We start from the raw sequence: 15,298 nt of genomic DNA, 5'->3' as shown, positions 1-15,298 counted from the left end.
GTTTTTACAAGTAAGACATTTTATCTCTGCTTCTCAAAACCACTCACTTTCTCAGCCACCTCTATCAATGCTGGAAGACATTACAGCTAATGGTAGGGGACAGGAATCGATGCTCTATAACCTGTTTGTAGATAAGTCTCCTGAGTCTTCAAAAGATAAACTTGATAGCTGGAAGTTAGATTTACAGGAGGACATCTCTGAAGTAATGGTCTGCAGCAGGCCTGAAGGCTCAAATGCAAACAATTAACACACGGCTTAAGTTGCTTCAGTACAACTGGATCTTAAGAAGATCTTGAGCGTATATGGCGAAAAACCAAGCTACAGGTCCACCATGATATTCTCAAAGAACATCTCTCTGCTTTTAATAAAGCAATAAGAAATGCAAGGAAAAAACACTTCTCAAAATGTATATCTATCAACCGAAATAATTCAAGAGTGCTCTTCTCAACAATTGATAGCCTAATAAACCCTGCCGTAAAAACACCTGATAACCTGCTCTCTACCTCCAAATGTGAGGAATTTGCAGCTTACTTCAGAGATAAGATTATGAATATTAGGAGGAATATCACCCAGGAAAGGCCATGCATCCCGTTCACAGATCCTCTCCCTCCATGTAATGGACATATGAGCCTGTTTACACTGATGGACACAGAAATGTTGAGAAAAGTAGTATCCAAACTCAAAACCTCCACATGCCTGCTGGATCCCATCCCCACCGATTTTTTCAAAACAATTTTTTGACTCTGTATCCTAAGACAATTTTATCCATTGTTAATGACTCCCTATCTACAGGTGTCTTCCCACCAATACTTAAAACTGCTTTGGTGAGACCCGTACTGAAGAAAAACAACTTAGACACTTCAGTTTTTAGCAAGACCAATCTCCAACCTTCCCTTTTTGAGTAAAATTCTGGAAAAAATTGTTTTCAAACAGATTAATGATTTCCTAGCTACAAGTTGTACCCTTGACCTTTTCCAGTCCGGCTTTCGTGCCCACCATAGCACAGAGACGGCATTAGTCAAAGTTGTAAATGACCTCAGAATTAATGCTGACTCCAAAGAGCTTTCTGTTCTCGTCCTCCTGGACCTGAGTGCAGCCTTTGATACTATAGATCATGCAATCCTCATCGAAAGACTGGAAAAGTGGGTTGGCCTCTCTGGTCCAGTCCTAAATTGGCTTAAGACCTATCTAACCGGTCGTGATTTCTTCGTTGCCCTCGGTGAATATAGCTCAGGAAAGATCCCTATGACCTGTGGGGTGCCCCAAGGATCGATCCTAGGACCTCTACTCTTCAGCCTGTACATGCTGCCCCTTGGCAGTGTCATCAGGAGGCACAACATTAGCTACCATAGCTATGCAGATGATACCCAACTCTATATTTCCGTAACACCCAGTAACTACAGCTTGGTTGATTGCCTTGTCAAGTGTATTACAGATATAAATGTATGGATGTCACATAATTTCCTCCAACTAAACCAGGACAAAACAGAAGCACTGATCATTGGAGAAAAAGCTGAAAGAGAGAAACTAGCTGAACACTTAAAAACTCTGGAAATTGACACCAATTGCCAGGCTAAAAACCTAGGTGTCATACTTGACTCAGATCTTAATTTCGAAAACCACATCAAGAATATTACAAAGACATCCTTTTACCACCTAAGGAACATTGCCAAGATGCAACCCTTTCTCTCTCAGGCTGACACCGAAAGATTAATGCATGCTTTCATCACAAGCAGGCTGGACTACTGCAATGCTCTACTATCAGGCCTACCAAAGAAAGCAATCTCTAAGCTACAAATGATACAGAATGCTGCAGCACGAGTCCTCACTAAGACTAGACGAAGGGCACACATCACACCAGCCTTAAAATCACTATACTGGTTACCAGTCAACTCTAGAATAGACTTTAAAATACTATTACTAGTCTATAAATCTCTCCACAGTCACTCACCAGAATATATTTCAAACATGCTTGTTAAGTACATGCCCAACAGACCACTCAGATCCTCAGGTACTGAACTTTTAACAGTTCCAAAAGCCAGGACCAAGAAACACGGAGAGGCAGCTTTTAGTTTCTATGCCCCCAACCTCTGGAACACCCTACCGGAGTGCCTAAGAAGGGCCGAAACAATGGAGGTCTTCAAGCGAGACCTCAAGACGTACCTTTTCGACCTAGCCTACAATCAATAGGACCTTGAGACACAGAAAGGCAGCCTCAAACCTACCTGTGAATCCTCGATGTAGACATTGGTATTTATCCTGCTATGCAATGTATGTATATCAAGTAGTGTACATAAGCTGGTTATCCTGAAACAGGCTTGTTCTGTTCTGACAGCTGTGTTGCTTCAATGACTCAGTGTGCTACTAACCGTTTTCTGCCTCCCCTAGTGCCTCTCTCTCTCCCTCCTATCCTCTAACCAGGTCCAGTGTCAGCTGTGGAGCTGTGGATATCGTAGTATTTAGTACACACACACACACGTACACACAGACACACATCAGTCCACATCCGGCTTAGGCCTGGACCTGATGCTCTTAGCCTTTCTTGCTCTGAAAATTTAATTTAATGTATTGTATATTTGTTCTTAGCCATTAGACAAATATACTCCAGGAGCTTGCCCCAGGTTGCCTGTTTCAATATCTGTGTGGTCTGTATGGCTCTATGTGCTACTAACCCTGTTCTGCCTTCCTTCTCCCTAGTGGCTCTCTCTCTCCCTCCTATCTTCTAACCAGGTCCAGTGGATGCCCCACTGTCACCAGCAGACCTCCCGGAGTCCGATAGATACCCCCGTGTCTGCTGTGGATGTCGTAGCATGTCCGTAGAATGTTCTCTCTCCTATGATGCTTTTAGCCTCTCCTACTCTGAAATGTAATTTGATGTAATGTATTGCTTTATAAATGTTCTTAGCCGGTAGACAAACATACTCCTGGAGCTTGCTCGATCGCCTTGTTGAGAGGGGTCAGGGAAGAATTTTTACAGCTCACTTATCTGGCCCCCGGGTGATTACTGTTTTTTTGCTTCCCTCTGGAATATGTAGGGGTGGGATGTCTGCCCACCTCCCTTGTTCTCTGTAAAGCGCATTGTGTTGCCTCTGGGTATGAAATGCGCTATACAAATAAAGCTTTGATTGATTGATTGATTGATTGATTGATTGATTGATTGAAGAACATACTGTATATAACCCCATCTAAATTACATCACTTTAATCCCAACGTGCCAGACACATGCCTCAAATGTAACAATGCTAAGGGAACACTCTTCCACTGCTTTTGGGAATGTGATTTAGTCAAGAGTTTTTGGAAAGAGGTTCTTGACATGGTTAGCCGGATAACAAAACTGAAAATCCCTTGTTTACCGAAGTTGTGCATCCTAGGTATTTATCCCAGTGATTTTGTTACTAAGAAGAGTGAGCGTGCGCTAATAGACATATGTCTCTTGCAAGAGAGCGATTGCCATGGGATGGAAAAATGTGAAGAGCAAGTATGAATCAATATATTAAGGATCTATCATCTTGTGTTGCTATGGAGAAACTTACATACATCATTAAAGGGAAGTTGGACGTTTTTGAAAATATCTGGGGGAGCTACATGGAGTTTTTGGAAAATATCGCTAAATCAATAAAGCCAAAGGCTGGGTGGGGATGGGGCAACTGGAATGAGCCTATAAGATGGTGAAGCCTGTGTTCTTTACATTTTTTGTTGTACATGTATTTACTGTAACCTCTGTAGCTTCACCTGTTTTACTTACCGTTTTATTTACCTACCTCCCTTTCCATTTGACGACATACTGTATTTACTGCCAAGACTGACCATTGTATTTTATTAATATGTTTGGTTTGTTTGTTTATAATTGAAAACCTCAATAAAAATATTGTAAAAAAAAATGAATGAATAAACATTGGAGAAAGCACATTTGAGTATTGTGCATGAAATCTTATTTTTCTGGGATTTTGCTGCTTCAGCATGAAGGGGATAATATCTGAAAATGCTCAAGGAATATCAAAGGGTGCCCTGCTGTGTTTTGAAGAGGAAACCCCAGGATAATCAGCAGGGTATATTCCGGGCTAGTCCAGTTTATACCTCACGGGATTATTTAGGCCTGGCTATTTCATAACCCCCTAGGGCAGATTATACCCCCCACACTGAGATACACGAAATATCCCAGCATTAGAGTGGGCTAGCCTGTTTTATACCCCGGGTATATTCTTAACTAGTCCAGTTTATACCTGGGATTATTATTTAGGCTAGGCTATTCCATATCCAGAACCCACGTTTTTAAGAAAAAGGTCAAACAGAGGCTGTTGGATAGCATCTCAAAATAAGGACATCCATACCAACATGACCAGTATTTAGACTAACGAAGCAAACAGACCTTTTTACTCTGTAGCATATTTGAACTGTATGTATACATTTGAACTGTATGTATCAATTATTGGTATACATTTGGAACCGTAGGATTGTGGTATAAATGTAAATGTTAGTACTGTTACCTGATACTGTAAACTGAATGCAATTATGTAGTATGTACTGCAACGTGTTGTGTGATGGCAACCAGGGACCACAATGGAAATCAGTCCAGGACTTTATCATGTCTGTCCCTGTCAAAGATAAATGTATTCCTGTCAAAGACAAACTCATCTTTTATCAATACATTCTGCACGTTCTGTAAAATATATCAAATCAAACCAACTCCTGGCCAGATTAAACCCCCCTCACTCAGATACACAAAATAGTTAAACAGTATTCGATAGTGGCTGTCCTACCTGTCACAATAGAGGTTAGTGGCTGTCCTACCTGTCACAATAGAAGATAGTGACTGTCCTACCTGTCACAATAGAAGTTAGTGGCTGTCCTACCTGTCACAATAGAGGTTAGTGACTGTCCTACCTGTTACAATAGAAGATAGTGACTGTCCTACCTGTCACAATAGAAGTTAGTGGCTGTCCTACCTGTCACAATAGAAGTTAGTGGCTGTCCTACCTGTCACAATATAAGTTAGTGGCTGTCCTACCTGTCACAACAGAAGTTAGTAACTGCTCTACCTGTCACAATAGAAGTTAGTGGCTGTCCTACCTGTCACAATAGAAGTTAGTGGCTGTCCCACCTGTCACAATAGAAGTTAGTGGCTGTCCTACCTGTCACAATAGAAGTTAGTGGCTGTCCTCCTTGTCACAATAGATGTTAGTGGCTGTCCTACCTGTCACAATAGAAGTTAGTGGCTGTCCTCCCTGTCACAATAGAGGTTAGTGGCTGTCCTCCCTGTTGTCACAATAGAAGTTAGTAAGTAAGTAAGTAAGTAAGTAAGTAAAACCTTATTTATAGAGTGCTTTACAGTGGGGAATTAAAATAAACAAAGTTCACAGCTCCAAAATCAACACAGAGGGGGGGGTCTTCAAGAGTTTTTTAAAAGAGTTCTCCGAAGTATAGGCTCTCAGGTCCTGGGGTAGGACATTCCAGAGCCTAGGGGCCGTAGCCCCAAAGGCTTGGTCACCCTTAGTCTTTAGCCTGGTCCGAGGCACCACCAGGAGCCCCTGGTCGGACGACCTCAGGGACCGGCTGGAGGAGTAGGGATGGATGAGGTCGCAGATGTAGGCGGGGGCTTGTCCATGGAGGGCTCTGTAGGTGAACACCAGGATCTTGAAGTGGATCCTGAGGTGCACAGGGAGCCAGTGCAGGGAGGCCAGGATGCAGGATACAGACAAGTAGCTGTCCTACCTCACACATATCATATATTAGGATTACAGCTGCTGTGCAGCACTGGATTGGGGCTGGGCGTTTTGAGGAGGAAGAGGAATTATTTTAAAACATTAAAACATTTAAAATCTTAAAAGTCATGTGTCTGAAATCCAAACAGTACAATGCCTGAGTAGGCATTAGCATGTTTATTCTGCATCACCCGGGGCTTGAACTCACAACCAGATACCAAGGCAAGGTCATGTTCTTGATAAGCCAAGTGAGAAACTGGCAGTTTGACATAAAAAGAAGTATAAATGTCCCAGATAGATATTTACACTGTAGAAATCCTGCACATATTAGTAGGCCTACATAATGTGATAGGAACCACGGTATTTTATTGTAGTCTGAGCATAGGGCCTACTTACTTATAAATGTTGTATTAAATAAATAATGCAGTTTAAAGTTTAAATGAAAAGGCTATAGTCTGGCCTAGCCCAAAATATACCCAAGCAGGTACAGTATAACCTGGACTAAAGGGGTATCGGGCTTAGCCCACAATATACCCCAGGGTATAAAGCCTGTCTGGGTTATTTTATACCCCGAGGTATATTTTAGACTAGGCCAGACTATACCTGGGTATAGTTTGGTGGGAGTTCACCTGGCCGGCTACACCGGCAAGACTAGGTTAATAAAAATATCAGCCGGAGACTGCAAGACTGTAGGGGGACGCTGCAGCTGCCAGACGCAACTTTGGAGTAGGCGTACTCTGGGTAGTCTGCGGCCGATCGCGTTGGATTTTACCGGTCTGGGGCCATGTCTGGGGCGGGTCTAGAGCGAGTTCCATCCGCCGGAGGCAGTTTTGTCGGCGAGCTGAATCTGACAGTGAGGAAACCATGCTCTCGTCCCCCGAGGTCACGTGAGGTTAGCTGGGACTGTTTTGTTTGTATTTCAGTGCAGTTCAGATTCTGTGGTAATGCACTTTAAGTATGAGACTTCTATAGAGTGTTCGACCGTCTTTATCGAAAACCCATGTTAGGGTGAATCCGAGTCTCGTCTCAATTGGTCTAAATCTGGTTAAATAAAGGTTAATGAATGAATAACACTTATCTGATCTCAGAGATGTATGCAGAGCTATCAGACAGCTATTTGGCTTTTGAACTTTGATTATAGTAGTATCGTTATTGATGTTGAGTTTATACCACAGCAGTAGTACTACCGTTTGCCCAACATCATATACCGTGGCGTTTTGGTACCGCGGTCTACCGTTGGTACCGGTATACCGTGCAACCCTAACTCACAGTGGGTCGCTGTCCGAACCGCTACATTACTACTGGGCAAACGCTAGCCTAAGTTGGACAGAGCACCTGGGTTTACACCTGGTCAACAACAAGTGGGGCAGAGGCTCTTGTAGACTCTCAGGCACCAGTCACAGGGGGCCACATCCTGGCCGTTGTCTGACAGAGCCTGTAGAAATCTGGAGTGAGGAGAGGAGAGAACATAGTTAGTTGATAAGATAGTTGCTGGTCTATTGTGATCTAGTAAGCACCATGATTTATTAAGTCACCTCCAAGAAGTGCTTCTCACTGCCGACACTGGAGCCTTGTTAGCAAGGGCCACTAACAATCAAGAAAGCAGGGCATGCACCTTGTGTGCATTAAGTGCTTCATACCCAGGTAATTCTGAAAGCAGAGTCTGGTTGGTGTTGGGGAAGCGGGCATCAAAGGGAGCCGTCCGATAATTCTTAATCTCCTCGACCTCAGCCATTTCAAACGTTTCTCGTCAGCGGTGATCAACACTGCACGTAGATAAAGCACATTACTGTAATCTGTCAATGGCATTAGTACAAAACAGTAACGTTAGCCAGCTGGCTAGAACAGCAATCATTTGGAGTCAGCTACGTCAAGTAGCACAAAGCAAATCACTTTGTTTCACAACAAGAGGGCTACAAGGTTACTAGCTGGCAAGCTAGTCTAGCTAAACCTGTCAGATGCACACAGTTAACTAACTTTAGCTAGTCCTAAACTTGAGTCTCTAATCTCAATTGGTCTAAACCTGGTTAAATAAAGGTTAATGAATGAATAGCACTTATCTGATCTCAGAGATAAAGTGTTATATACAACTGTCGGACAAGTTTGGCTAGAGCATGGATGTACTGTATTAATAGAATAGGGCTAGAGACACAGCCCACTGTAAAATACCTTCTGGCCTATTTGAATCAACACTGCCACCATGTGTTCAAATGTAAGCCTTGCATTTAATTTTGGTAACTACTGCCATCCCCTGGACAGTGGCTGCTAGTACTGGCATCCTCTGGACAATGGCTGCTAGTGAAGACATACAGGCCACAGATGTAATATACATTTCATCATTAGACTGCAATTGCTTGGGCATCACAGAAACATCAACCGACAAAAGAAATAGCACCAGATACTCTTTGGCAGGTTACAAAGTTGTGCGTGCTTTTATTAGCTCTGTATGTAACATTAAAACATGAATAACACACTTAGTAACATTTATAATGGTGTGTTACGCGATTAAGAAATGTCCTTGGGCATGCTTCATGGATCACGGTGCAGCCAACATGCCCTCAGGTCGGAGGTCGACAGTCCACCATTTTAGATCTTCCCAGGGAAGCTCCCTTCCTCAATCTGATCATCCCACTTGGAGACCTGGAGGAGGAAGTGAGGTCATGAGACAAAACAGGAGGAAGTGAGGTCATGAGACAAAACATGACAGTGGTAAGGAAGCTGCTGTTGTCCTTCTGAAGCCCACTGGTGTATATACACTGATAAGTAAAGCCAAAGGATCTGACTGAATGTGTGTAAACAGCATGGCCTGCGTAAACATTTCATCAAGCCCCTTGACTTCATTTAATATTTTACTATCAACTGATTTCAACATCCCAGTAGGGCTGGGAAATATGGACTAAATGTTTTTTTTTTTTGCAGAGGTTTGGACAATTCACTAGGTTATATCTCAATGTCTTGTTTCCTCTCTAATAAATCTATGCTCCAACGTTCTATGGTAAGAGAAAATAAGATTCTTGCAATTAGACATGTGACATTACACCGATAAATACATTTGAATGAACGAGTTAACTCAATTCATCACTCTACCCTACCTCACAGACACCACAGATGTGTAGTATCTGAAGTTACTGACTTTTTGACCAGGCAAGTGATCGCCATAGCATGAAGTCACAACAGGCTTTTAAAAACAGAATCAAAACAGAACAGATGCGGTCTATACTCCATACAAACTCCACCTAAGGTGAGTACAATTCAGACTAGGGATGTTAATGGTTAATCGACTATCGATTCATTGCCAATAAGAATTTACTTGAGTAAGATTTGTTTACTCGATTAATTGCTTGTTAATGGAACAGAACTATTTTTTGGGGAATGAACGTTTTCAACGGGAGTTGCGTGAAATGTAATCATGATTTAAGGTCTGACTGCACATGAGGGCGCCCCGCCATGTAGTGAAGGCTAATTGGGATGCTGGGAAGTTTCAACGACACAGCGGAAGACGACAAAAAAATGAAGCGAGCAAAGCGCAGTCCAGCGCGGGACTTTCTCATCAATTAATCGACTATCGTTTGTTATAGTTAACAGTTATCGATTAATTCAATTCCTTGAAAACCTAGTGAGTACAATTCAGACGCTCAGGTACAGGACCGATCAGAACAGAACAACACAGCAGCGGCATGTAAGGGCAGCACACCTGCTGAATAGCTGAGGCTCCGCCAACAATGTAGCTGGTCTACTGAGCTGATATTGAGGGTGATTTGATTCTGATTTACAATAAGGAGGAGCCTTCCAGTGCAGGCTCTGAACCCAACAGTGGGCAGGCAGTGCAGGAGCAATTTATCTGTCCACATGTGAAGTACCACCAGACTACCGCCGTGCCCACACTCGCACACAACCTGAACACACCAAGGAGAGAGCCACCAATCGGTGTCCCTTAACACTCGGACACGATACGATAGCCTTTATTGATCGCCGGGTGGGGGCATTTGATAAATAGTAAATTATGAATCTAAAACAGTAAAATGTGCATAGCATCAACATCAGTCAGTATTAAAAAGTGCAAGTGCAAGTAGAGGGAGGCAGAGGGGGGGGGGGGGCGGCATACAGAGACAGACAGACAGACAGACAGACAGCAACATCAATCAATAAGGTTGGCCATAGATCCTGCATAAACCCCAGTATCTGCAGTTGGACAGAGCACCTGGGTTTGATGCCTGTACCTACCCAGCTCATGGGGCAGAGGCTCTTGTAGACTCTCTGGTACCAGTCACAGGGGGCCACATCCTGGCCCTTGTCTGACAGAGCCTTGTTGCACCTGTGGAAATCTGGAGTGGGGAGAGAATGTCGAAAATAGTTGATAAGATAGTTGCTGGTCTATTGTGATCTAGTAAGCACCATGATTTATTAAGTCACCTCCAAGAAGTGCTTCTCACTGCCAACACTGGGGCCTTGTTAGCAAGGGCCACTAACAATCAAGAAAGCAGGGCATGCACCTTGTGTGCGTTAAGTGCTTCATACCCAGGTAATTCTGAAAGCAGTTGCGAGTCTGGTTGGTGTTGGGGAAGCGGGCATCAAAGGGAGCCGTCCGATAATTCTTTATCTTCTCCTCGATAACCTCAGCCATTTCAAACGTTTCTCTTGCCAGCGGCGATCAACCCTGCACGTAGATAAAGCACATTACTGTAATCTGTCAATGGCATTAGTACAAAACAGTAACGTTAGCCAGCTGTCTAGAACAGCAATCATTTGGAGTCAGACAGCTATTTAACGTTAAATAGCACAAAGCAAACCACGTTGTTTCTCAACAAGAGGGCTACAAGGTTACCAGCTGGCAAGCTAGTCTAGCTAAACCTGTCAGTTGTAGCCCCAACTGACTAGTTACCTAACAAGCTAGCTAGCCTAGCATAGCATATCATAGCACAGTTAACTAGCTAACGTTAGCTGTGTTTTCTTTAGATAAAAATAATGTTCATATTTAAAAAAAATACAACAACATAGCAATTACACTACAATTTTCATAAAGGAGTAAACAACAGTTGGCCATCCAGGGTCACAGCCAGGTTTATTAGCTAGCTAGCTAGCTAGCACAACCAACCAACCTCGGGCTTCTTCTGTCCTTACGTTTCATAAAACGAACAGCATGCTGGGATACTAGAGTGCGGCGCTCTCATGGGTGCTCTGCGTTTGCTTGGGTTCCTAGAAATCCTGTCCCCCACTAGTTTCTTCAGATAGTGCTGTGATTGCTTTTTTGGTCACTTCATACATTTTCTGATACATTTGAGGTGTCATTGATGACATATTTCGCTGTCAATGTTATCAAACGACTGCATAATATGCAGAATATCATGCGCTTAATAAAGGGTAGCCTGTATAAAACACCAACAATCTGGACAAGGACTTCAGTAACCAAAGTATAAACCAGTTGGTAATCAATTTATTAAATATCAGTTCTTTGATCTCTTTAAAACAGGCAGATAATAAGATGTGCCTGTTACAGAATAGGATAAATATACAGAGCAGCTAATAGTTGAAAATGTAATGATTGCACTATGGAATCCTCAAAGGCAACTCACACAAAGTAGTGGGAATTCACACATATATGTCTTGCTGTGTTTTCTTGTTTTTTGTACAATTTAGTATGAACTATATTTTTATTTATCTATTCTTATTCTGTAAAGCACTGTGTGCTACATTTGCTTGTATCAACATGAGCTATATAAATAAAGATTTCTTTGACAAATGCAAAATACACAATATGCACAGAATGGAGTAAGATAAGAGTATGTATACATACAGTGTGTGTGTGCGGAGTGTAGTTACTGAGTGATGTTTTATACAATGTGTGTGCCGTTGTGATATGTGGTACAATCAGCGGTTGTGTGCAAAGGGTATAGTGTCAGAGGGGGAGGACACAAGCCTTGTTGATGAGGCTGACGGCCGTGGGGAAGAAGCTGTTTTAGTGGCATGAGGTCTTGGCCCTGGTGAACCGCAGCCTCTTGCCAGAGGGTAGTGATTCAAAGAGACTGTGACCGGGGTGGGAGGGGTCAGCCACGATCTTTCTAGCCCGTTTCAGGGTCCTGGAGGCGTGCAGGTCCTGAAGGGATGGCAGTCTACAACCAATCACCCTCTCAGCGGAGCGGATGATGCGCTGAAGTTTGGCCTTGTCTTTTTCTGTGGCGGCAGAGAACCAGGTGGTGATGGAGGAGGTGAGGATGGACTCGATGATGGAGGTGTAGAAGAGAACCATCATTGCCTTTGGCAGGTTGAATTTCTTCAGCTGCCTCGGGAAGTAAGTAAGTAAGTAAGTAAGTAAGTAAGTACTGTAAATACAGTAAGTAAATAAATAAGTGAGTACGTATTGTTAATACAGTAAGTAAGTAAGTAAGTAAGTAAGTAAGTAAGGTCCCGGGAAGTGATGGTGCCCAGGAAGTGTAAGGAGTCCACAGGGGGGTCCGCTGGTGAGTCACTCAGAGTAATAGGGGGATGGGGGGACCGGTTCTTTCTGAAGTCTAAGACCACCTCATCTCACTCACAGGATGGAGGGAGAGACTGAGTCTGGTCCAGTCGCTTTACGGGGTTCTGCAGATACGGAGGTTTACGCAGCGTCTGGGCCAACAGCCCCAAAACGACGAGGACAGTAAAATAGCAAAATGGTTTCAGCGCTGCCCTCGCCTGCCCTCTGACAGTTTAACTCTTTCCTGTGCGCAATGGAGCACTGAGAAGACACAAAAAAGGGGTGGACATAAGTGGCTTCACAAGAAATCTGTGCGAGCTGGAACACAATGTCTAGGATACCGATCTGCTCACAATCCAGTGTTATGGTTCTGGCTGGGTCGGCCCTGCTCACCCCCCTGGTCCCAGACGGGACTCTCGCCCCTGCCCTGGTCCCCCGGTTCGCTCTGCTCGCCCCCTGCTCCCAGTCCAGACCCTCATCCCTGCTCCCGGTCCAGACCCTCATCCCTGCCCCTGGTCCAGACCCTCATCCCTGCCCCTGGACTCTTAAGCCCTTTTTCCCCCTCCAGCCTACTCCCTGACCCTGGACTCATCCTCACTCCCCCACGCATGCCCTGCCTCTCCCCTCCCTGTCTCTCACCCAGCTCTCCCTCACCCCCCCGAGAGACACCTGCGTGCTCTTGTCACCTTATATATTTCCATGCACTATGTGTGTTTTTGCCTTCTTGTGTGTTTGGTCTTGTGTTCGTTGTCTTGTCTTCAATGTGTGTGATTTGTGTCCTCCCAGCCCCAGCTCTGGACACCAGCTCCCCACTAGTCCCACTCCAGTCCCTCTCCACTCCAGTCCCTCTAGTCCTAGTCCCCTCTAGGTTAAAACCCTCTGTTCTAGTCCCTACTTGTTCCCCCGTGTGCTCGCAGCTCCTACCCCTTCAGTCCCCAATTCCCCGTTCTAGTCCCAGTTCTAGACCCAGTCCCAGCCTCATTCCCTGTTCCCTTCCCCTTGTGTCCTAGTTCCCTCTGTCCTTGTGTTGGTGTCTTGTTTGGAATCCCTCTGTGTCCTTGTCTGGGTGATTGTCTGCACCTGTGTCTTATTACAGTATGTCTTGTTGCACACCTGTACGTTGTTCCTTAATTGTTAACCTGGTGTATTTAAGCCCTCATGTTTCCATTGTCCTGTGTTGGTCCATTGTTCATGTTGGTTTGTTGTTCCTGTGTTCCTGTATTTAATCTTATTCTTCATTCAAATGTTGAACCTGCCTCCATCCTGCATTTTGGTCCCAGTACATAAATATACTCTAAGATACTTCATATGTTTATTTTACAAGGACAGATACGGAGGATGAAGCTATAAAAAGTACATTAAGTTAATATCGTGTGTCCCTTTTACTAAGAGGAGAGGGCGAGATGTACTGAGTCCTGGAATGACCTTATTGTGTCTCAGACCATTCCCACCCTGCCCTGTCCAGATGTAAGAGGGAGACTTCTCTCTCCCCTACTCCTGGAGGAGTAGCGCTGGAGACAAGATCAAGACAAAGATAATAGGCGTATACACAGACTACTGCTCAACACATTATTCAGCTTGCCAGTTATTACACAAATCCTCTCAGGGAAATACCTGGAAAGGGGGCTGGTTGACATCAGCACGCTAAAAGCAAACAAAAAAAACCTCTCAACTGACGCAGAAGAGCATTCACAGTCAGCTGTCACCTGTCCCTGTCTGTGAACACCTCTTCAAACCCGACGAACGTCTGACCTTTGTAAACGTGGAGCTTAAGAGTGCGTTCTGGAACACATCTGACTCACTTTGATGTCCAGATTCATATGGTATGTCTTCACAACCTGCAATACATTTGCAGCTGTTCAATATTCAGTCAGTTCTGCGTACCTACGTTCAACTGTAAGAATCTGTCATTACATAAAGTTGTAAGTGGTAGTTAAAGTAGGGGGATGCTGCTTGGTGAAGTTTGCAGAAGATTCCATTTCTCCCCTCTCCTCTCTTTTCCTGTGACCCCCGTCTTCCTGTTGTAGACAAGGTCGAAGGTCACAGGTGTCCCTTTCTTTCTAGCTTCCTGTCTCACTGTTTCCTTCTGGCTCTTTTCAGCAAAGCTGCGACGCTAAAACGAGGCCCTTTTCTAGAAATGGCTGTGTGTGTGTGTGTGCCTGTGTGTATGTGCGTGCATTCGTGCGTGCGTGTGTGCATGTGTGTTATGATGCAGAGCGTCAATACTGGGAGCTTTGTATTAATTTACAAATGTACATAATTGTGAGTGATATGGATACGACACAATGCTGCAATGCAGTATTCCATCCTGTCCTCGTTCTGTCACCCTGTATCATCTAAACGCCCATTGTGAAAGTGAATATAAATGAACATGTTTGAATGGAGACCCAGTACAGTGGGCGTGGAGCCAGACTATTCCTTCTTTCCAATGTCCTGTCTGGTCTGTTATTGTTCTACACAGTCTACGGGCTACAAAATAAATCCAGTATGGCTTCAAGGACCAGCGTTAGTTACCAGACATGTCCCCATTCCCCTTTTTCTGCTGCTCTCTCTCTCTCCCGGTCTCTCTCCCTCTCTCGCTCAGGATATAGGTGTTGTCCAGTGCAAAGGAAGGAAATTCTGTCACTTAGAACAATGGGGCTGATTCTCTATCTATAGACCCAGAGAGTGAGCAATGCTTATTACAGAAAGAGAGAGAGAACAGAGGAAAACAGGGAATAAAACAGAGGAGAGAAAAAGAGGGAATATATTGATGTGTGGAGAATGAAGCAGGCTTGACGCTTAAACTAGGCCTTTTGAAAATGGAGTTTTTGTCTTGGGGGGAAAGGAGAATACGAGGATATTGAGTTGCTTTTCCAGAACTTCGTATTTGAGTTCAGGCGAGGAAAACGTCAAACCCAAAGGACTACTAACACATAACACACAAGAAGTAAGTGCTGTATGGTTAAATGTTTAAATGTTTTATTTAATATGATGCTATTAATTCGTTATGGGCCTTCATCTAACATCTATCCATAGGAAAATCTATATATATAATCTATATATAATCTCTCTATATGTGATCTAGATGTCACTGTATGTACTTTTTCACTTTACAATCTGTGACACAACAGTGATGTACCATTCACTGCTTTTTTGAGAA

General features: G+C 43.8%; 1 protein-coding gene across 1 annotated transcript; it reads right to left on the bottom strand.

Annotated features, from left to right (window-relative positions):
* Positions 1–8,115: 8,115 nt before the first annotated feature.
* cox6b2 (cytochrome c oxidase subunit 6B2) lies at positions 8,116–10,851 on the bottom strand. The gene is made up of 4 exons (XM_084445076.1): positions 10,802–10,851; positions 10,221–10,359; positions 9,927–10,027; positions 8,116–8,342 (listed from the first exon to the last, which is right to left on the bottom strand). Exons 2-4 carry the CDS (start codon positions 10,324–10,326, stop codon positions 8,289–8,291), a joined length of 261 nt encoding a protein of 86 aa, XP_084301202.1. The 5' UTR covers positions 10,327–10,359; positions 10,802–10,851; the 3' UTR covers positions 8,116–8,288.
* Positions 10,852–15,298: the final 4,447 nt, after the last annotated feature.

Source organism: Borostomias antarcticus (genome assembly GCF_949987555.1).
Source record: "Borostomias antarcticus genome assembly, chromosome: 10".
Lineage (NCBI taxonomy): Eukaryota > Metazoa > Chordata > Actinopteri > Stomiiformes > Stomiidae > Borostomias > Borostomias antarcticus.
Note: the sequence above shows the minus strand (reverse complement) of the source record. Positions and strands in the feature narration are given on the sequence as shown.